Source organism: Geotrypetes seraphini, chromosome 1, assembly GCF_902459505.1.
Source record: "Geotrypetes seraphini chromosome 1, aGeoSer1.1, whole genome shotgun sequence".
NCBI classification, from domain to species: Eukaryota; Metazoa; Chordata; class Amphibia; order Gymnophiona; family Dermophiidae; genus Geotrypetes; species Geotrypetes seraphini.
In genome coordinates this window covers 265,082,716-265,106,735 of record NC_047084.1, presented here as the reverse complement: position 1 = coordinate 265,106,735, position 24,020 = coordinate 265,082,716, and the positions used below count along the sequence as shown (strand labels likewise).

The window sequence follows — 24,020 nt, the reverse complement described above, 5'->3', positions numbered from 1 at the left end:
GGAATACCTGGGAGTTCTCTTCAACTTGGCTGTGGACCGTTTCTATCTACCAGAAGCCTGCTGGCAGAAACTGTGTGCCCAATTTCTTCCCTTCTAGAGCAGCTGGCTCCATCAGCATGGAATTATCTTTAATTCTGGGATCCATGGTTGCCACTCTGGAAGTGGTTCTTGGGCAAGGGCACACATGTGTCCTCTTCAGCATGCTTTGCTCTCTTGCTGGGCACTGCATAGGGATGCCTTGCAGGCCTGTCTACCTTGAACTCTGGAAGCCTGAGCAAGCATGGACTGGTGGCTTCCCCCACAATTGCTTCACAAGGGCATGCCACTGCACATTGCCTCCTGGATTGTGGTGAGGTTGGATGCCAGCTTTCAGGGCTGGGGAGCCCATTGCAAACATTCTCATGTTCAGGGAAGTTGGATGCTCTCTCGGTGAAAATGGTCAGTCAGTTGGAGCTCAAAGAAATTAGGTTATCGCTGATGAGATTGCAGAAAACTCTGGAGGGCCAAGCAGTTGGGGTCTTCTCCGGCACTGTGATGGCAGTAGTCTATGTCAATCTCTAGGGAAGGGTCTAAGAGCACTCCTCTGGCTCAGGAAGCCCGCTTTATTTTTAGGCGGAACATCACCTCCTAGTGCTGACTGCAACACATGTGGCGGGAGTAGACCATGTTCAAGCAGACTTCTTCAGCAGACAGATTCTGGTTCAGGGTGAGTGTGCCCTATCCATTGTGGAGTTCCAAGCAATAGTGAGACGCTGGGGTCGGACCCACTTTGACCTTATGACCACAGCAAGAAACAATAAAGCGGATTGCTTCTTCAGTCAAAGATCCGAGCCCAGAAGCAAGGGGTTTGACGCTTTAGTGCAGCTTTGTCCTCAGGAGATTCTCCTCTATGGCTTTTATCCTTGGCTGATGTTTGGCTGGATCATTCAATGGATCGCGGCCATCCAGGCTGTGTCATTCCGGTGACTCCAGATTGGCCTCATGAACCATGAAACATAGAAACATAGAAGATGACGGCAGAAAAGGGCTATAGCCCATCAAGTCTGCCCACCCTACTGACCCATCCTCTTAAGTCTATACCTAGCGACCGATATTCCAGTTCGATCCTCGTAGGGATCCCACATAGGTATCCCATTTATTCTTAAAGTCCAGCACGCTGCTGGCCTCGATCACCTGCGCTAGAAGCTCATTCCAACGGTCAACAGATCTGGTATACAGATCTGATGCATCTGCGCAGGAGTTGCAGCCTTCGGCTGAGCACCCTTCCAGACCTCCTCCTTCCGAGTTCAGTGTCATTAGAGGATCCGGGTCCCGTTGCTCTTACAGCGTGGTTCTTGAGCGTGCAGCCTTAGAGCACAGAGGATATTCTGCTATGGTTGTTGATACTCTTCTCAAGTCTAAGAAGTCATCCACAGTTTTGGCTTGCGCTAAGACATGGAAGGCCTTCCAACATTGGTGCGACCAGGAGCAAGTGGATCCTTATTCAGCTCTGATCTCATTGTTTCTCTCCTTTCTTCAGGCTGGGCTGGTTAAAGGCCTCACTGTGGCTTCTCTTCGGGTCCAGATGACGGGCTCTCTTGTTTTAGATCCTGGGAGCGTCGGTCCTTGGTGGTGTCTCATCTTGCTGTCACTAGATTTCTAAAGTGTACACTTCATGTCAGACTGCCAGTTAAGCAATACTCTCCTCATCGTCTAGAGGCAGATGCCTTTAACCTAGCGTGGATGGACAAATTCCTTTATGTGTTTCCACCAATTCCTCTCATTCTTAAGACGCTAGTCAAGCTCAAGCAAGAATTGGCCACCATGATCCTTATAGCCCCTCAGTGGTCCAGGCAACCATGGTTATCTCAATGTCAAGGATCCAATACCTCTGCACATCTTTCCATCTCTTCTCACACAGAGTCGAGGGTCTCTTTTACATCCCAATTTACAGTTGTTGCACCTGACAGCTTGGTACCTTTTTGGATGACTTCAGCAGATGATGATCTTTCTGATCCTGTCGGAGTCATTTTAGATCAGGGATCTCAAAGTCTCTCCTTGAGGGCTGCAATCCAGTCGGGTTTTCAGGATTTCCCCAATGAATATGCATTGAAAGCAGTGCATGCACATAGATCTCATGCATATTCATTGGGGAAATCTTGAAAACCCGACTGGATTGCAGCCCTCAAGGAGGGACTTTGAGACCCCTGTTTTAGATGTATCCAGAAAACCTTCTACACAGCAGTGCTACCAACAGAAGTGGACACAGTTTTCAAAGTGGTGTATTCTTCATCATCAAGAAGCTTCATCCTCCTCCATATCTTCAGTGTTGGATTACCTTCTCCACTTATCCAATTCAGGTCTTAAAACCACTTCAGTCAGAGTTCGCCTTAGTGCTATCAGTGCTTTCCATGTTCCAGACAACAATAAATCTCTTACTGCCCATCCTTTGTTTCCAGGTTTATGAAAGGACTTTTCAAAATCAAACCATCTCTCAAACCGCCTCCAGTGGTTTGGGATCTTAATGTTGTTGTTCTCACCAGACTGAAGAAACCTCCATTTGAGCCAATGGCTTCTGCTCATCTTAAATATCTCACTTCTGCACGTCGAGTGAGTGAGCTTCAAGCATTGGTGTCAGACCCATCCTTTACAGTTTTCCACCATGATAAAGTAGTCTCCGCACCCATCCTAAATTCTTGCCGAAAGTAGTCACAGAATTTCATCTAAATCAATCAATTGTGCTTCCAGTTTTCTTGCCAAAGCCTCATTATTACACTGGAGAAACTGCTCTTCATACCTTAGACTGTAAATGAGTCTTGCCTTATTACTTACAAAGGACTAAGACACACAAACCCTCTCCTCAACTGTTTATCTCTTTCAATCCTAACAGGTTGGACTGGCCTGGCCTGTAACCAGGAGAACTGTTTCCACATGGCTAGTGGCCTGTATTTGCTTCTGCTATACTCAGGCTGGGCTTCAGCTTGGGGGTTGTGTAACAGCACATAAGATCCAAGCTGTGGCAGCTTCAGTTGCATTCTTATGTTCCACTTCTATAGATGAAATTTGCAAAGCAGCTACGTGGTCCTCAGTTCACACATTCACGTCTCACTACTGTCTGGAATCCTATTCCAGAAGGAATGGTTACTTTGGCTAAGCAGAATTACAAAATCTATTCTCTTAATGTCCAACTCTCCCTCCATCCCATTTCAGTAAGCTAGGGGACCACACATGTGAGAATATGCTGCCTGCTTGTCCTAGGATAAAGCACAATTACTTACCGTAACAGATGTTATAGGGGGACAGCAGGCAGATATTCTCACATCTCTCCCACCTCCCCTGGTTGGCTTCTTAACTTGCTTATGGAACTGAGGTGCTATAAGTGGGCATCGGGCAAAAAGGCATTTGCGCATGCATGGTACAGGCAGTCACAAAGTTTCTGAAAACTTAGTGATACTACACTTTTTAAATTGTCCATACCGGGGCTCCATGGATGATGTCATCCACATGTGAGAATATCTGCCTGCTGTCCCCGGATAACACCTGTTACAGTAAGTAACTGGGCTACCAAGTAGGAGAATAAAAATACTAGAAAAAAAGAACATTGTTCCACATTGGATGCTATTGAAATTATATGAAGTGAAAACAATGTGAGCTCCCCGTGTGATTCGGTGTCTTGGATAGTAGGAAAAATTGAGGGCAGAACTTGAAAGTAGCAGTTAATCTTTAAAATTTCCTTTTCATATGACATCTTTCAACTAGTGAGGTTTGGAAGAGAGGGAATGTGTATATATCAGAACACTGGATGATTTGTAGAAAAAAGTTAAATAATTCTGGACAATTAAATTCCTAGACTGTATCGAGGAAGAAATCATTTCCATTGAGTTTAGCGCCCCTAATAATTTTGAAAAGTTGGATTTTATGATTAAAAGCACTGAAAACATAGTGATGTAGGAAATCGGGGCGTAGGCTCCAGCTGCAGTGAACAATCAGACAAATCAAGATGCAATTTCAATCTGAAAATTAGAATAGCAAAGAGCTAGAATAGACCTCATTTCATTTTTGTCCAAAACTATTTTTAATTTTTTTTTTTTTTTTAAGATAACCACAGACAACGAAGAAACATATCAAGTCGTTTGCAGCTTGAAAGCTCTGTGTTAAGTAGTGATGAGGAAGATTTAAGAGAGAATGTTGTATATGTAACAAATACTACATCCAGACCATTAGTAGCTGTCGAAGCTGGAGCAATAGGTTCACTGTAAGTACCTTTTTATGTTTATTCAGAACACAAAATCTTGCATTAATATATATTAGATAGTGCCACTTAAACTGAGATTTTACCTAAGTCTGTGATAAAGTAAAGACAGCCTATTTTTTTTTTTCTTAATTTGTTAGAACCTGAATAGCAAGCAGTCGGGGGAGGTTGGTTCTGTGTGTTTTCCTTCAAATTCTCATCTTAATTTCTTTGCTTCCTGTTCTAGAACTGGGTAAACTTGGTGTTGCAAGAAAAGATGACAAAACTGCCTATAACCCTGCAAGTTTTCCTAAGAGTTGAAATAGCAAGCTTTAGGTGCTATTTGGGAGTTGCACATGAACTAGCAAAATCAAGGTAGACAGTGAGAGCACAAATATGTCCTGCTGGGCAAAAGTCTGCATGAAACATTAGCCAGATCAGGGATTATTGGGAACTTTGAACAGCAACAGATGAGGAAGGCTGTCCGTACTGTGGCCTCTGTTTATGATTACTCCTCCTCTTCCTCAATACTGTAACGCTACAAGATATATGCAAAACTGTACACAAATGCGTAAGATAGAGGCCTTGCTCAACAGAGTTTATAATCTATTCAAATAGACAAACAGGGCAAATGGGATTAGGGATTACACATTTATTGTGGGAATGATTAAAACGCATGACAGATAAAGGGTTTAGAACTAAAAGCAGCCTCAAAAAGATGGAGAGGTGCACAGGCGATGGTTGTAGTCTTTTCCTTTAGTAGACCATTCTTTTTTTCACCTTGTAATTTCTGTTCTCGTCACTAACCTTGTCCTGCCTCTCCTTTCCATTTGATATGAATATTTTTGATAAGCTTTTATAGATGTTTTTTCTTTACCATTTCCCATGTTTTCATTCTAAATTTGTTTGTCTTTTTACTAAAATAACACTCTTATCTATTCATATTTCCTTGATTAATTTCAGTTACACTTGTCTGCTACCTTCATTAACTTGTCTGTCTGTTTTAAACTCAAGAATTGATGGGAACTTGCTTTCCCTTCATACCACACAGTCCTCAATTTCATCTTTTTACTGTTTCTGGTTTACGTTTGCACAAATTAAGATTAAATAATTGCATTTTGGAAATATTTAAGTATCGGCATGTTTGTAACTCAAGTGAGTTTTGTCAGTTCTCCTTAATTGGAAATGGTTATTTTTTATGGTTATAGATGGTTAAGAACATAAGAATTGCCATCCCCGGATCAGACCCTGGGTCCATCAAGTCTGGCGATCCGCACACGCGGAGGCCCCGCCAGGTGTACCCTGGCATAGTTTTAGTCCCCATATCGCTCTATGCTTCTTATAAGGAGATGTGCATCTAGTTTACCCTTATCTGTATCACTCTATGCCACTCATAAGGAGATGTACATCTAGTTTACCCTTAAATCCTAGAACGGTGGATTCTGCAATTACCTCTTCTGGGAGAGCATTCCAGGTGCCCACCACTCGCTGCGTGAAACAGAACTTCCTGATATTTATAGATAGCAATGTGGTTTACAATGCATTGAATAGTGATCAAGTACTCTTAAGTATTTTTCCTATCTGTCGCCACAGCCTTGCAATCTAACTATGGTACCTGGGGCAATGGAGGGTTAATTGCTAGTATTCTACACATTTATACATGTAACAAGTAAACATGTAAACTCTGCAGATCTTCAGACAAATGGTTCGACACAGAACTTCTTCAACTAAAAAGACACTGCAGACAACTCGAAAGAGTATGGCAAAAAAAGAACCAAGAACTAACTAAAGTAGCTTGGAGAAACCTAATAAAACAATACAAGATCAAAACTTAAGGAAAAACGAAGAGCTTATTATTCCAAACTAATAGGCACAGAATCCTTAGACACAAAGAAACTCTTCCAACTTGTGAAGAACCTCACCGACACTCAGCCATTCCTAGCCACTCAAGGAATCCACCCTCCAACGGCCACCCAACTAGCGGACCACTTCAAGAACAAGATCGCCACTATTAGAGCCTCCTTCAACAACTCACCAACCCTCCTAGACAATATCATAATAAACCCTACAACAGATGAAGCCACTGCAGCTGACAGGCACTGGTCCAACTTCACAAAGGTGCAATGGTTGGACATGAATCGACTCTACAGAAAATATAGTCGAGCGTCATGTGACCTGAACAATTGCCCCTCATATTTACTTACAAATGCCTCCCCCAAATTTAGAGCTTGCCTCTTGCAATGGATCCAAACAACACTCACGAAAGGCCAATTCTCACAAGACCTAGGAGAAATCATAATCACCCCAATACTGAAAGATCTCAAAGGACCAATAGACACCCCCTCCAACTACCGACCCATCGCCTCAATTCCATTATATGTTAAACTAATAGAAGGTCTGGTTGCCCAATTACCTCACCAACTACCCTGAAGACCACAACCTACTCCACCCAACTCAATCGGGGTTCAGATCTAACCACAGCACCGAGACACTGCTAGTTTCCCTTCTAGATATAGCCCGACAGCACCTTAGCAAAGGAAGAAGGATGCTGATAATTCAACTCGACCTCTCTGCCGCATTTGACCTGGTCGACCACACTATACTTCTTCAGATATTACAAGCAATAGGGATCTCAGGCGAAGTATACAACTGGTTCCAAGGATTCCTCAAAACAAGAACATACAGAGTAAAAACAAAGGATCTTATATCGGAGCCTTGGACCAATCCCTGCGGAGTACCTCAAGGTTCCCCACTGTCACCCATGCTCTTCAATCTTTTCATTTCCTCCCTCGGTACCCTGTTAGACAAACTCAAAGTAACCTCATTCAGCTATGCAGACGATATAACCATACTTCTCCCCTTTGACACACAAGACCCCACCACAACAGACATCCTGGAAAAAACTCTAGAAGCAGTGGAAAAATGGATGACAGAACACAAACTGAAGCTCAACCCAGATAAAACTAAATTTCTACTGCTTGAAAAGGACAAAACCCCTTCTATAACTGAACTAGAAATAAAAACCACCAAATATCCCATACAGCCCACTCTCAAACTCCTTGGAGTAACAGTAGACAGAGGTTGCACTCTTCAGGTGCAAATCAACAAAATCACACAAAAAGCATTCTTCACCATGTGCAACCTTCGCAAAATTAGAAAATTATTCGACAAAGAACAATTCAGACTCATAGTCCAATACCTAGTTCTAAGTCTAATGGATTATTGCAATATCCTCTACCTTCCTTGTCCCACCTACTTAATAAAACAACTACAGACCGTGCAGAACACTGCCCTCAGAATGATCTATTCCCTTGGAAAATTTGACCACATCACCAACGCCTTCCTAGATTCACACTGGCTTCCAATACAAGCCCGCATCCAATTCAAACTATACTGCATGTTATTCAAAACATTAAACGGAACGGCACCCACCCACCTAAACAACCGTCTAAACAGGAACCTCTCAACCAGACAGAGGAGAACCCAGTCCCCTTTCTCCTACCCCCCTTTTAAAGGAACTAAACACAAAAAGATGTATGACAACTTACTAGGAACACATGCAGCTAAATTGGACCCCACCATCACCAACCTACTGACAGCTTCAACTGACCTCAAGGCTTTCCGCAAAGAAATCAAGACCCTACTATTCAAGAAATTCACCCAAATGTCCTAACCCCTTCCTTTTCCCCTCTCGCCTCCTCTTAGCATCCTCACTTCAAAATTGTTTTAGACCTTACGCCTTTAATTGTATTCCTCTTCCTGGAAAAGTCCAGCTATCTTTTTGATGTAATCCGCTTAGAACTGCAAAGTACAGGCGGAATATAAGCCATTAATGTAATGTAATGTAACAAATTATAGAATTATAGGGGTGACAAATTATAGAATTTCCATTTATGTATCCAGGATAAGTGCTGAAGTCCTGCACTTCCAGCCATATTGCACAAGGTAAATATGACAGTCCTGGCTTATTTAAGTGTCCAGGGTAAATATTCTCCTCTTTGTTCCCAGGCAAGTACTGCATGCCTGTGATTTCAATCTTAGTGCTATAGCTAAGAACCTGAGTCCTGGGTTACACGCTAAAGTAGGGGTGGGCAAAGAGGGCTACAATCCAGTCGGGTTTTTAGAAGTATCCCAATGGATATGCATGAGATCCATTTGCATACAATAGGAGGCAATGCATGCAAATAGATCTCATGCATATTCATTGGGGAAATCCTGAAAACCCAACTGGATTGCGGCCCTTGTTGCCCACCCCTGTGCTAAAGCGACATTTGGTTAGGATGTATTGAGAAAATTCTGAAGCATACCATGAAATATGGCCTTCCAAACTGTATGTCTAGTGCAGGGGTCCCCAAAGTCCCTCCTTGAGGGCTGAATCCAGTTGGGTTTTCAGGATTTCCCCAGTGAATATGCATTGAAAGCAGTGCATGCACATATATCTCATGCATATTCATTGGGGAAATCCTGAAAACCCAACTGGATTCGGTCTTCAAGGAGGGACTTTTGGGTACCCATGGTCTAGTGGCTAGCATGAGGCAGGAACATTTGTTAATGAGAGAGGAATCTTTTCTTTCTCCTTTTTTTTTTTAAATATCTCTTTATTGTGACAGCAATACAAAATACAGAGCAAAACTAGAGTCTGCAGGTTTTACAGTTGGTCGTCTGTTATATCTGTACTGTGCAAGTATCACATTTGTTTTATTGTAATATTTTCATGTGTATTGCTTATGACATTTTATTTTATTTTCTGTGTTTATTTATTATTTCTATGTGCATTTGCTTAGAGAAGAGCAACTAAAATGGTTAAGGGGCTGGAGGAGTTGCCGTACAATGAGAGGCTAGAGAAACTGGGCCTCTTCTCTCTTGAAAAGAGGAGACTGAGAGGGGACATGATCGAAACATTCAAGATAATGAAGGGAATAGACTTAGCAGATAAAGACAGGTTGTTTACCTTCTCCAAGGTAGAGAGAACGAGAGGACACTCTAAAGTTAAAAGGGGATAGATTCTGTACAAACGTAAAGAAGTTCTTCTTCACCCAGAGAGTGGTAGAAAACTGGAACGCTCTTCCGGAGGCTGTTATAGGTGAAAATACCCTCCAGGGATTCAAGACAAAGTTAGACAAGTTCCTGCTGAACCAGAACGTACACAGGTAAGGCTAGTCTCAGGTAAGGCTAGTCTCAGTAAGGCGGCACTGGTCTTTGACCTAAGGGCCGCCACGTGAGCGGACTGCTGGGCACGATGGACCACTGGTCTGACCCAGCAGCGGCAATTCTTATGTTACATTTTATTTTTATTATCGTGGGGCAAACACTGGAATATTTAATAGTGTAGATAAGAATGGATATGGCCATTATTTATGCACAAAATTTTCCACATCTCTAGGAGCTTAGTCAAGGGATAGTTGGATTAAGTTAAATTATTCCTGGATGGGTAGGATAGCAAGCCTCCAGATGATGCTACTACCAAGATATCTATCTTTATATTAGACACTACCTTTACTGAACCCTGATAAGAGTATTAAAAAGCTTCACTTGGAAAATATTCTCCTTCATTAGGTAATGTAAACTACCCTGGGTTTTCTGCAATATGTTGGTGGTGAGAAGCAGAAGGGAGTAGGGATTAGAGATCTCAGAGCTGAAAAAAAAAAATATTATAAAGCTGTTTGTTGGCCACTCAAGCAGCCAAACTAGACAACCAAATTGCCAATCTACTGACGGCATCCCTCGACTACAAGACTTTTAGAAAAGAAATAAAGACCATACTCTTCAAGAAAGCCCTGAAAAAAGAAATAACACCGCAAGTTTCAATCACCACCTCTCATAAAGCCAACTATCCAAACAAATAACCATACACAATTCTTACTCTTTGAAAATGTCCAAACTGTTTTGTTTTTTTATTTTTTCTTGTAAGTTCTTGTAGTACATCCTTGATAATTCTTTTGTGATCCGCCTTGAACTGCAAGGTAATGGCGGAATAGAAATCCCTAATATAATGTAATGTAATATATATTCACTAGCCATATGCTCACTTATTCTTTTAAACAAAATTGTAATTCTAATATTATTTCCAGCGCAACAGGCGAGTCATTCTAGACAAGCTCCCCATAGCCACGAGCCATCTTCAGAAGGAATCCACTCTGGATTTTTTTCTGTGTTCCTCATATTTCACTGTGAGCTCTACTGCCACCTGCAGTTTTTCCCTTCATGCAAGCTGGAAAGAGTGTGTCTGTTCTGCTCTCTCTTTTTTATTTTATTCTGGTTTTTCTACCTTTATTTGATGTTTTTGGGACTGGGAGCTTTCACCTTGGTTTCAGCTCTGCCTGCAAAGAGAAGAAGCAGACTCTAGTCTGCAGCTTGACAGGTCAGCCTGCACAAGTGTGATTTTGGAGCTCGAGGACATCTCTGCATTTCTTCCTTACTTACTGCTTGGCAGGGGTTTGAGAGCAGGCTGTTAGGTACCCTTAGGAGGCTCGGCAGTGTCTTGCAGGGTGTTGGCTGCGTTTTTCACTTCCCTCTTCTATAATCACGCCTGTTGGTCCACGTGGGTGGAGTTGCGGTCAGGCTCCATGTCTGGTTGGCAGCCCAAAGATCAGCGTTGGAGAGTCATTCCCAGTTTGAGGCAGTAATTCTTCTCATTTCCAGCAGCTGTAAGAGAGCTAAGGCAGGCTACAGCATATGTTCAGCACAGGTCAAAGTGAAGTAAGGCTGTTATAGCCTGGGAAGTGAATCAAGGGAGGTCTGAATGTCTGGTTTTTGGATGTTTCTGCATGATCCCCCACCTAAAAAATCCTAATTTCACTGTTTTTGTACCTTTCATGTGTCTTTAATTAGCAAATTTCTTAGCAGCGATCATTTTGGATTTTTATTGGATTTATTGGATTTTTATTTTTTTCAGAAGTTCCTTGCACTTTCAAAACTGCAAATTTTGCTTCAGAATTGGTTGGGATGTAGTCTTGAGCTCTTCTACCCCAAATTCATGTAAAGTTTGTCACCTCAGGAGCATCTTTGTGCCATATGATGCAGTCCGGAGAGGTGGGGAACGGCCACCTTAACCTCTCCTCAAGCAGGTGAATACAAGGGTAGCTGGTCTATTGAGGTCGCCTTATCTATTTTCAGGGCCTAGTATTCTAGACAGTGCAGTTCGCCACGATATGGCCACCCCGCAGCCCAAGAATCATAAGCCACAGTGATCAGAGGGTGACTCATGCCAGGGTCCTGAGGACTTCTTTGACTTTCAGAAATTTTTGCAGAATCTCTCTCACAAGAGCCATGCTTCTCTTGTTCAGTCTCACGGTGCCTCTGCAGTCTTGCGGTGCCTCAGGGCATTGCCTCGCTGTTACTGTTTAAAGGTTTAGGAGAACTTTCCACTGGTGACACGATGACCAGTTTGCAGATCCCTTCTTTTTGGGGGTGATAGTCTTCCTGTAGCTGGGAACCTGGGAATGTATGCTAGCTCTGTGGATCCAGCTTTAATTTTAGATCCAGGGGACAATCCCACGGTTTGGCGCTTGTTTCCCTCCGCTGCCCTGCCAGATCTTATTGCAGGATCTCTCTATGAGTTGACTTTAGTCACTCAGCCAGTTCCTTCTACTTCCTCCTCTCTTATGTGTGGTGTGAGAGCTCAGTCCTTTGCCTTTCCCTAGCATGCTGATATTGACATCCTGATTTCAGAGCAGTGGGACTCTCCGGAGGGGACTCTCGAGGTAGCGAGAGTCATATCCTGTCTGTTTCTTGTGACAATGGGGTGTCAGCAACTCTTGTCAGTCTAGCAAGGATTCTTTAGTAGCTCAGGTCATTAGGCACACCTCCCTTCTGGGTGAAGGCAGTGTGGTGCAGGTGTGGTGCAGTACTGCCGTGTGGTTGTAGTTCTCAAGAGATTTTTTGAGACAGTAGCTTGAGGAGTCAAAGCTGCCTCGGCAGCCTCCTTTGTCATGTGCGCTTGTCTTTCCAGACTGCATACTTTGGAAAATGAAGGTGTTGAGCCTCCCTCTCAGCTTCTGTTTTCAGGGGTGGACTTTATGGCTGGAGCCCTGTATGACATTCTGCATATCTTGGGTAAAACATCAGTTTATTCCATTTCTACTCGTAGAATGTTCTGGATAAGTCCATAGACTGGTGATTCTGCCTCTAAAGCTATTTGCCAGACTACCTTTTAAGGGGCAGTTATTATTTGCTATAGACCTGGTGGTTCTCATGAATCTGTGGCCCCAAGACCTTGCCTGATAGTAGATCCAGAACATTTAGAGGCTCGGGGTGCTCTAATTTTGATGGCTCCAGGCACTCTTGCCAGTATTCAAGTTCTAAGTCACAGAGATTCTACCAGGGATACAGGCAGAGGTTTTCGGGATCAAGGCATAACCAGTCCTCCACTTCCCAAGCTCCTCTATCTACAAAAAAGTTGCAATGGTGCCAGGCTTGGGGGTCCCCCTTTACATATTGGGAGCAAGCTTTCTGCATTCCTGCAGGCCTGGGTTCAGATTTTGTCTGACCGATAGGTTCTGCATATCTTTCAGTCCAGTTATAAGCTGGAATTTACCTGACCTCTGGCAGATTGTTTTGACTCTCCAGTAGGGCACCCAAAGAAGGCATCCAGGGTTCTGGCCAATATGAGAAGGTTGCTTGATATTCAGGCCATTAAGCTGGTGCTGCTCAAATATGCGGCTTCAGACAGATACTCCATATCCTTTTTTGTACCAAGGAAAGGCTCCGACGACTAGAGACCTATTCTGGACCTCACGTAAATGCAGCACTCAAAGGCTCCGACGACTGGAGACCTATCCGGGACCTCACGTAAATGCAGCACTCAAAAGTTCTGCGCTTTCACATGGAGATGGTTCGCTCTGTCATAGTAGTGGTGCCCCAGGAGCGTTCCTATCCTCTGTGGATCTGACAGAGGTCTACTTGCATATTTCTGTTTTCCCAAAAAACAGAAAGTTTCTCAGATTTCATGTTCTAGAAAATCATTATCAGTTTTCAGATCTGACGTTTGGCCTGACGACAGCTCTTCGCCCTTCTCCTAAGTGATGGTTGTGGTAGCGACTCGCTTGCACAAGAAGTGTCTGTAAGTGCATTCCTATCTGGTTGACTGGCTGATCAGAGCCCTTCGTTCTCCGAGGGACGACACACAGTGCATCAAGTGATCTGAGTCCTAGAAGATCTGAGTTGGTTTGTAAATTACTGAAAGAACAATTAGACGCTGAATCAATCCCTAGAGTAACTGGGAGCCTTGTTTGACATAGCTTCCAGCAAAGTCTATCTTCCAGAGGCATGCAGACTGAAGTTGTGCTCTAATTCCTTGTTTCCTGCACAGGTCCGCTCTGACGACAAGGGACGATCTTCAAGTTCTGGAATCCAAGGCTGCCACAATAGATGTAATGCCTTGGGCGAGTGTTCATATGCATTCTCTTCAACACGGGTTGCTTTCACACTGGTCTCCATAGTCGGACGCCTTACAGACAGATCTACCTTGAACGCTGGAGGCTTGAGCCAGCATGAAGTGGTGTTTTTTTCCCTCAAGTCTTTCTCCAGGACCCTGCTTTTATGGCTGGCTTCCTGGGTGGTTGTAAAAACAGATGCCAGTCTCCAGGGCTGGGGAGCCCATTGCAGTCACCAACCGATTCAAGAACATAAGAATAGCCTTACTGGGTCAGACCAATGGTCTATCAAGCCCAGTAGCCCATTCTCACGGTGGCCAATCTAGGTCACTAATACCTGGCCAAAACCCAGGGTGTAGCAATATTCCATGCTACCAATACAGGGCAAGCAGTGGCTTCCCCAATGTCTTTCTCAATAACAAAATATGGACTTTTCCTCCAGGAACTTGTCCAAACCTTTCTTAAAACCAGCTACGCTATACGCTCTTGCCACATTCTCTGGTAACGCGTTCCAGAGCTTAACTATTCTCTGAGTAAAAAAAAATTTCCTCCTATTGATTTTAGGAGTATTTCCCTGTAACTTCATCAAGTCTCCCCTAGTCTTTGTAATTTTTGACGGAGTGAAAAATCGATCCACTTCTACCCGTTCTACTCCACTCAGGATTTTGTAGACTTCAATCATATTTCCCCTCAGCCATCTTTTTTCCAAGCTGAAGAGCCCTAACCGTTTTAGTCTTTCCTCATATGAGAGGAGTTTCATCCCTTGTACCATCTTGGTTGCTCTTCTTTGAACCTATTATAGCGCAACTATATCTTTCTTGAGATGAGACCAGAATTGAACGCAATACTCCAAATGAGGTCGCACCATGGAGCGATACAGGGACATTGACATTCTTAGTCTTGTTAACCATCCCTTTTTTAATAATTCCCAACATCCTGTTTGCTTTTTTGGCACCGCCACACATTGGGTGGAAGGTTTTTATCGTATTGTCTACAATGATCCCAGATCCTTTTCTTGGACGCTAGGTGGACCAGTAACTATGATTCAGGTTATTCTTCCCAATGTGCATCACTTTATATTTGTCCACATTAAATTTCATCTGCCACTTGGACACCTTGGGGGTTTTTTTTTCAAGTTTTTATTTGGATTTTATATACCGCCTATCAAGGTTATCTAAGCGGTTTTTACAATCAGGTCCTCAAGCATTTTCCCTATCTGTTCCGGTGGGCTCACAATCTATCTAACGTACCTGGGGCTATGGAGGACTGAGTGACTTGCCCAGGGTCACAAGGAGTAGCGCAGGGTTTGAACCCACAACCCTAGGGTGCTGAGGCTGTAGATCCAACCACTGCACCACACACTCCAATTTCCTAAGGTCCACCTGCAGTTCTTCACAATCTGCATTCGTTTTAACAACTTTGAATTGTTTAGTGTCATCTGCAAATTTTAATTACCTCACTCGTTCCGATTTCCAGATCATTTATAAATAAGATAAATAGCACCGGTCCCAGTACAGACCCCTGTGGCACTCCACTGTTTACTCTCCTTCATTGAGAAAAATGACCATTTAACCCTACCCTCTGTTTTCTCTCCGATAACTTTAATTTTCTCAGGAGCCTCTCGTGAGGAACTTTATCAAAAGCTTTCTGAAAATCTAGATACACTATATCAACCGGCTCACCTTTATCCACATGTTTATTCATACCTTCAAAGAAGTCAAGCAAATTTTTGAGGCAAGATCTCCCTCAGCTGAACTCCATCTCATTAAATTATGTTTGTCTAAGTGTTCCACAATTTTATTTTTTATAATCATTTCTACCATTTTGCCCGGCACCAAAGTGAGGCTTACTGGATTTCCCCTGGACCCTTTTTAAAAATCAGCGTAACATTGACCACCCTTCAATCTTAAGGTACTACAGACGATTTTAGCGACAGGTTACAGATCACTAACAGCAGGTCAGCAATTTCATGTTTGAGTTCTTCTAGTACCCTGGGATGTATATCATCCGGTCCTGGCAGAGAAAATAGTCGATCAACCAGCTAGAATTGTGGGCCATTAGTTTGGCTCTGCTGCAGTTGCAGAAGAATCTAGAACAGCAGTTTCAAACTCAATCACATAAGGGGCCGAAACCTAAAATACAGGCTAAATTGTGGACCAAATTTTTTAATAAAATGCTTAGCAAGAAACAAAGCTTTTTTTTTTTTTTTTTTTCATGTGCTGTGCTTCAGTTAATGGATCTTTTCCTCAAATTAGCAAATAGCATTGCTGTTTGTCCACAAAAAAATAGAAGGTTTTGCATGCAATATATCTGTTTTAATGTGCCTTGTTTATGTGGTGCCTTATTTAATGTATTTTGAGCTTAATAAAACAAAAACCCAGAGAGCTATTTAGCAGATTGCATTAAGGACATCCAAACTGTGCCTAAGTTTGAGAGGGAAAAAGACTCTTAGGAGCCCCTCAGGAGGTGTAGTGTTCTGCTGAATCAAACCTACCATAAGGTCTATGAACTGTGCAAAAAGTGCATATTTTCCTGTCAGCACAAATAATACTTTTGCAAGAGGACTTCATCTTGTGCCCTAGCAGCTGGCAAACATCTGCTGACTGTGACAAATGGTGGATATTCTATTCTGGGACATTCCAAGAAATGCTTGGGCCACAAGAAAGCTATAATGTCAGGTCAGGATGACATGATCAAAATGATATCATCTGTATGTAAAGCTGCTGACAATCTACAAGCAAGATTATGAGGGAGGGTGAGGGTTCCCACTAGTGCTGCTCAATTCACGATTCGAATCAATTCACCGATTCATTTTGGGTGAATCGATTCAAAAACAAAAAAAATCGGCCTCCCGATTCATTGTCTGACCCTCTCCCTTCGTCCTCTAAAGCAGGATCGGCAGCACTGCCTCTTGCTGGCCAACCGCTGCCACTCCTCCTTTAGAGGGCAAGGGGAGAGGGTCAGTCATGAAGTGCTGCAGTGTCCAGCTTTCTCCCTAGCCTCCCGCAACACCATTTACCTGATTCCAGCAGGGAGCAGCCTGCAGAGAAGATCGCCAGTACTTTAGCAATCATTGCAGGTTGCCATAGGCCTCAGGAGCTGTCTTCCCTCTGCCGCGATCCTGCCTCTGATGTCAGAGGGGCATGACCGCGGCAGAGGGAAGACAGCTCCAAAGGCCTATGGCAACCTGCAATGATCGCTAAAGTACCGGTGATCCTCTCTGCAGGCTGCTCCCTGCTGGAATCAGGTAAATGGAGGCGTGGGAGGTCAGAGAGGAACACACAGGCCTTCCGGGGGGGGGACAGTCCTTCAGGGAGGGGACAGACCTTCAGGGGAGGGGGCCCTGGTGTAGAAGTACACAGAGGGAGGGAAGGGGGGGTTCAAAGAGACGTGCATATGCCGGACTTTGGGGGGAAGAAATAATGGGTCTAAAAACAGGAGAGGGAAAGAGATGGACAATGGGATTTAGGGATGAAAGGAACAGAAAGGGAGAGGTGGTGGACCCTGAGGTGGTGTGGAAGGAGGGAGAGATGCTGGTAGTTGAGAAAAGGTAGATCTGTGGATGGAGACAAAAAAAAGGAAAGATGCCAGACCTCCAGGGGAGGGAAGGGAAATGGGAGGACAGAGATAGAAGATTGATGGTTAGCACGGAGAAAGAAGAAAAAAGGAGACCCTGGGAAGCAAGTTATCGGAACACAACCAGAGTCTGGGACCAAAAAGATTTGAAAGACCAGACAACAAAAGGTAGAAAAAATAATTTTTTTTTTTCTGTTTTGTGATTACAATATGTCAGATTTGAAAAATGTATCCTGCCAGAGCTGGTGTTATACCGCAAATGTGAGCTAGGATTTAACAGAGAGAGGAAAAGTCTTTTTTGTTTGTTTTGGGTTTTTTTGCACCACAGTGCCAGTGTGGTTAGTAGAAGGCAAAGTGGGTGAAGAGGCTATAAAATAAACCCACCAGGATGTTTTAAAAAAACACCCAATTGGGCAGGAAAATCGAATCAAAAAATTGATTCAATAGGCTAAATTGAATCCAATCAAAATTTTTTTTCCTGAATCAGGCAGCACTAGTGCCCACCCTCAGGGATCATTGATCTTAGTATTAAGAATGCACTGTCATGGGCAGTAGAGAAGTCATATTTGACACCATGCTTCATTATGATCTAATTACCAATATGTATACCATCCAATCAACAAAAATGACAAATGTGACAATCCAATAGAAGCTAAGTATGTAATTTGTAACCAGATAGCACTCTTAGCCCTCTAAGCTAGAGTATAAAAGTAGTATACTTGGTGACTTATGCTTCAGAACGGATTGGGCAACACATGACATACCGGTACTCTGTGTAAGCTCCTCCGTAAGCCCAACTTGCTGATGCTATATCCTATTTGGATACTATTTTGTATAAAAGCTGTCTTTTAATTATTACTGTTAAACATATAGTATATACAGCAATTGGGTTGTTGGTGTGAGGTCATTCAAATTACATTGGAGGTTTAGCAGCGCCTTCAAATTCCATCCTTAGAACTCACGTCTATCTGAAGCCTAAACTATGCTGAAAAGTAGACTTCCTTTACAATGCCTTTAGGATCTAGTTTTTACAATTGCTATGCAACTTGCTAGCCCACTTTGTAGCACACTGGTTAAACCTACAGCCTTCTACCCTAATGTTGCTGGTTCGAATCCAGTCACTCTCTCTGATGGAAGAGAAATAAATAAAAGGATTAAACGGATCCAACTCCCAGTATCACAATTATAATGAAAACAACATAATATGGCCATTCTAATAACATCATAATAATAATAAAATATTATAACATTAAGGATATTGTTTGGACGTCTAACTCTCGCCTAAAACCCAATTCTCTAAAGTACATCTCAAAACTTGGACGTTTAAACACTGCTGAGCATTGCTGAGAGCGATTCTACAAAGGACGCCTAACCTGGACACCAAAACTGCGCCTAACTTTAGAATTGGGGCCTTAGTGCCTAGGGCCCAGATCAATGTCAGCCCACCGCTATTAAAATGTCATATGGTTATATTTTATAATTTTGTGTCTAAAGGCAAGTGAGTAAAGTATATTTTGAAAAGCTCAAACTTAAGCAAAATACCTTGACTCTAAAATTACTGTGTTTTTAGGTCTTCAGGTACGATTAGTTGTCCGATTTGCATGGATAGCTACACAGAGGTAAGAATCTGAAATACATTGTTTTGATTTTCCTAGCAATGTACTACCTTTCATGATCTACTCCGAGACTTTCCATAAAATAAAAACACACTCACAACTTTAATATCAACAGGGGTAAAATTAGTAGAAGAAATTACATATAAAAGATAAATTTATGAGACTGATCTTAATTTCAAAGTTTGACTGGTTAAACTGTGGCATGTTTACAGATTTGAGTGGGTTTTTTTCTTTTGCAGCTAGGATTTAGAATGAAACTTAACTGTGTGAGTGTAAATGTATAAAATAAAGCACACTAAAGAGTGTCTGCTTTCTTTATTGAGAGAATTCAGCCAAACCTTTTTTTCTGATCTTTCTGCAGTCAAAATTCAAGAATTGAGCAGTGAACTTTTGAAATTGATCACAAAATTCTCTTATAAACTTGGTGCCAGTGAGCAGTTAAATTTAACCAGGCAATTTTTGTCTGATAAGCTTGTGAGGAGTAAAGAGTATTCTGTTGTAGATTCACTGGAGTCCATACTGATTCCCATTTCCCGCAAACTGCAGAAGGATATTTCTTAAGAATTTGGAACTCCTCCCCTTCTGCAGTGGAGCACAGCACCCTCCTCAGTTATTCCTTTTGCGAGCAAACTCAGAAGGTGTGTTTCACGCTGCACTGTTTTTCTTTATTATTTTTGGGTCTTTTTTCTATTGGGTATTTGAAATTCTTGGTGGCTTCAGTGCTTGGCGATCTCCTGCTCGGGCATATTCCACCAGGGAAAGGACCCAGTCCCTTGTGGGAGGACTGCTGCTCGCTGGTCAATTTCATAGTGTGCCTGTAGAGCCAGCCTGCTTTGGGTCCCTTCAGGAGCTTGGGGTTTATCCCCCTGGGAGCAGCTTACCTGCTGATTTGGTCAGAGGCTTGAACATAGGCTGTGTGGGCTCTGATTAAGAACCCTAGGGGAATCAGGGAGTTGGCTGCTTAATTTCTTCCCTCATCGCTGTGTAAGGAATCCCAGGGGTAGGAGTCGGGGAGTCCTTCCGGCTGGCAACCAGAAGATTTCCTTTGATAGTTGAGGTCTGAGCAATTTCAGAGGCAGAAATCCTTTCCCTGTAGCCAGGCTGATTCAGTCAAAAAGGCACCAGAAGTCACAGGGAGTAATCCCATTATTCTCTATAGGGAACATCAGGGGGGATCTGGAGTTTTAATTTTAGTAGTTTCTAGGGTTAGTACTCGGGTCCCCCTTCTCTAAAACCCTAAAATCACTATTTTTTATTTTTGCATTTGGCTCCAATAGCCTGTTTTGGTGCAAATATTTTGACAGCAGCCATCTTGAATTTTTAGCGATCTGATTTTAAACTCTTTTCTGCTTCACAACTGCTTGTTTTTGCAAGTGACTGACTCTGATGGATGCCCCAGGTCTTTCTAGTCCCTGATCCTGCGTTAGTTACGTAGAGTTCTAGGTTGAGGAGCAGCCATGTTCTATGTGCTGCAGGATGCAGGGGAAAGGGCAGAAGTTTCGGGCTCGGCCCCCAATTAGTCTTCCAAGACCTTGGAACCCCCGAAATCCTGGAAAAACCAGCCTAAGTGGAAGAGATCCTGCTCAGATGAACCAAGCAACAATGGGGTGAAATGCAAGCACGTGGTGGCGAAAGATGCATTTCCTCTTCTCCAGTCTGGAGTTATGCAAGGAACTCAGGTCCCCCGATAGAAGGCTTTTCAGATTTTCTCAGCCTTTTATGGAAAGCCTATTTAACAGGACTGGGAAGCACTGTGCTGCCTATGGGCATGCCTTCTCCACCTAAGGGGGGGATCCCTCTCCAAAGCAGGCATTCCTGCCTCATACCACATTGTCTCCGAGTATCTGTGACCCTTCAGAGCAGTGGGATGATTGGAAGTCCCTTGCCATCTCTTTATTTTCGCAGGGCTCTTGTGCAATGGTGGATGATGTGGGGGTCCCTTTCAGGGTCCAACAACTAGGGGGCAGGTGCGGTGGTGGATCACAGCAATGATCCCCCATGCGTTGCCTTTTCAGGTCAGCTTCAATTTCCCATGTCATTTCTGCCACCTTGCCTATACTGACGCCGAATGCCCAGCAGCCTTCTACCTCGCAATGCTCCATCATTGCTGCACTAATTCACAGATGAACTTTTTTACTGCTAATCTGGATCTTACCTCTCTGGTCACTGACCAGTGCGAGACTCCTGAAGGTTCACTTAAGCTTGAAATACCATTGATACCAGGTGACTTGATTTTCGATAAAGCTTTAATTGCAGCTATGACTTCTTCTTTTAAAATATCTGGTTCTTCTTCAGTATCAGTGTCCAGTTCAATTTCCATAATGTTATCCTCATTGCTTTTTTTGTATAAATTTTCTGTATATTCTTTCCATCTCCTTTTAATGATTTCTGGATCAATCAAGCAATATCATTCCATTGGCGTCTTTAAGCATCTCCAATCAAGTCTGGAATTTTTGCTGCAATCTTTTAACCTACAGCTACGCTAATCTGGTTTTTGTTTGCATGTTCCAATTCAATTTTCTGACAAATATCGTTTAGATATCGTTCTTTCTCTTGCTGAACTTGACGATGATATACTCAGCTCATTTGTGATGCTTTTTCTCTCACTGGAAATTTTGTTCTGTTCTTTTCCAAGGCAATTTCTTGGCTTTCTTTCTCTTCTGGAGTGCTTTTTAGCTTCATCACTAATTACGGTTTTGATGTAATTCCATAACTCTTCGGACTCTTTATCTTAGTTATAGGCGGTCTAGAAATTTTAGAAATAAATAAATATCAAGACAGGCAAATCTGTTGTCTAGTTGTGCAGTTATAGTACATAGGCTTGTGTCACTGGAATGTCACTGAAATCTATGCCAAGAAAACCTGATGATGATGAGACATAAAGAATCAAAGTATAGTGCTGGAAAATGGTCCCCTAGGTTAGAAGGCACTCCCCATGCTACTAGGAAAGAGCTGATATCACCCAGAGTATGCCCAGTATTTGTGAAGCTGATGGATCAAAGCCGCTAGGACATCCTGATACTGATGTTGCTGGACAGAAAAGGGAGATCAGAAGCTGTAAAGATATTCTCAACATAGGAACATGAAATGTAAGAAGCATGAATCAAGGAAAATTGGAAATGTTAAAGATCAAATGGAAAAGAACAAAATTGATTTGATAGGAATCAGTGAACTCAAATGGACAGGACAGGGCCATTTTCAATCAAACGAGTATTGGATCTGCTACTCTGCTCATGAAACACATACAGGAAAAATGATGTGGCATTCATCTTCAACAATAAGCTTTCAAAGAGTACTAAAGTACAATGTTATCAATGAGTCATATCAATTTGTCTGCAGGAAATACAATGTTATCAGTGATAGCCATGTCAGTCTGTCTGCAGGGAAAACCGATCAGTGTCACCTTGATCCAAGTATATGCACCAATGATAGACACAGAAAATGTAATAGATCAAACACCCAAACAAGATCTAATGATCAGGGCAAAAGTAGGAAGTACATCTGAAGATGCAGTGGTTGAATAGCATAGCATAGGAGAAAGAAGTGAAGCTGGTGATAACTTGGTATAGTTTTGTAAAATTAACCAACTGTCAATCATGAATACACATTTCCAATACCACAAACGTTGCCAGTACACATGGACCTCTATAAGAACATAAGAATAGCCTTACTCGGTCAGGTCCATCAAGCCCAAGAACCCGTTTTCAAGGTGGCCAATCCCTGTCCCTAGTACCTGGCCAAAACCCAAGGAGTAGCAACATTCCATGCTACTGATACACCTTTATGTTTATTCACACCTTTAAAGAAGTCAAGTAAATTAGTAATGCATGATCGCTCTTGTGGTGGACAGGTTGGTCCAGTTTGATTCAGGGACTACCATGTCAAATTGCTTATCTGCACAAGATGTTGACAACAGATGCATCCAACTTGGGCTGTGGGGTCTTATGTAGATGGGCATCATTCAGGGTCAGTGGTCCGCCCAGGAGTTCCAAGAGATTTATTTTGAACTGAGAGTTGCGCATAAACCACCTGAAACTCTGAGCAGTCTGAAACACTTAAGGCTTTAAGAGATTGGTTGATATACTGAATTATCCTCATTCAAATAGAGAACCAGGTCACCATGTACTGTATCAAAAAGGGAGGAATGGACTAATTTCTTCTACATCAGGAAGTACTTGGTTTGTGGACCTTTTCAGAACCACTTATTTGAAAAGGAAATGTAACTGTGGCAGACAGACCAAGCAAGATTGTGCAACCTCATAGTGGTCCCCTAACATTAGTGAAGCCTGGGAAATCTGAGATTGGGGCTCCCTCTTGCTTGATCTCTGCTACTCATCTCAACAAGGTCCCTCAGTACTGCTCCAGACTGAGATCAACATGGCATGCTAGTCGCAGATTCTTTCCTTCTACATTTGGAATGGATCTTCTGTACACATATCCTCCTATACCTCTCATAGTGAGAACTTTGCAAAAACTCAATCAAGACAAGGGGACCATGATTCTCATCACCCCCTATTTGCCGAGACAAAAATTGTTTCCTCTTTTGTTGAAGCTTGCCTCCACAAACCTGTGGAGATTGGAATGCTTTTCAACCTTCATCACCCAGTATGAGGGGTTGCTTCTCCATCCTAACCTCCAGTCCCTGGCCCCTCATGGCTTAGATGTTGAGAGACTGGTAGTAGACTGCATGATGGTGTCTCCCACTTGGATCCAGGAAGCAATCCACTAAGAACTTCAGTTGGTGGAGGTTTGTCTTGTGATGTGAGGGCAAGGCCTTAGATTCTTTTTCCTGTCCTATACAAAAACTTCTTGAGTACCTTTTGCAATTGTCAGTCAGGTTTCAAGATCAATTCCATTAGGGTTCACCTTGGTGCTTACCATCAACCTGTAGAGGGTAAAACGTCTGTACAGCCTCTAGGTTTGCTACTTCTGTTGCTGCTCAAGCACATGACACTTTTGGACTGTAGGCAAGCCTTGGCCTTCTATCTGGAGTGGACCAAAGCCCAAAGACAGTCCACCCAGTTTTTGTTTATTTTGACCAACAGGTTGGGGACAGTCATTGACAATCACTCTTTCCTTTTTTTCTTTTTTTAACTCTATTATTTTTTCAAACATAACATAACAATACTCTTGTATATCGCTACAACCTCGCAGCTCTGTACGGTTCACAAACAAAGAAAACTGCGCATACGCAGAGATGTAACAATTCAATTACTAAAAGGGTTTCTTAAAATTTTTTTTAGC

General features: G+C 42.7%; 1 protein-coding gene across 4 annotated transcripts in view; it reads left to right on the top strand.

The window, feature by feature from the left end:
- The window catches only part of RNF4 (ring finger protein 4), a 67,706-nt gene that overhangs the window by 37,419 nt on the left and 6,267 nt on the right, over positions 1–24,020 (top strand). For 3 of the 4 annotated variants that reach the window (XM_033950698.1, XM_033950724.1, XM_033950715.1), the window contains exons 6-7: positions 4,078–4,234; positions 18,731–18,779. In XM_033950698.1, coding sequence (XP_033806589.1) covers positions 4,078–4,234; positions 18,731–18,779 — 206 coding nt within the window. The remainder of the gene's footprint in view (positions 1–4,077; positions 4,235–18,730; positions 18,780–24,020) is intronic. The other variant, XM_033950707.1, reaches the window with a different exon arrangement.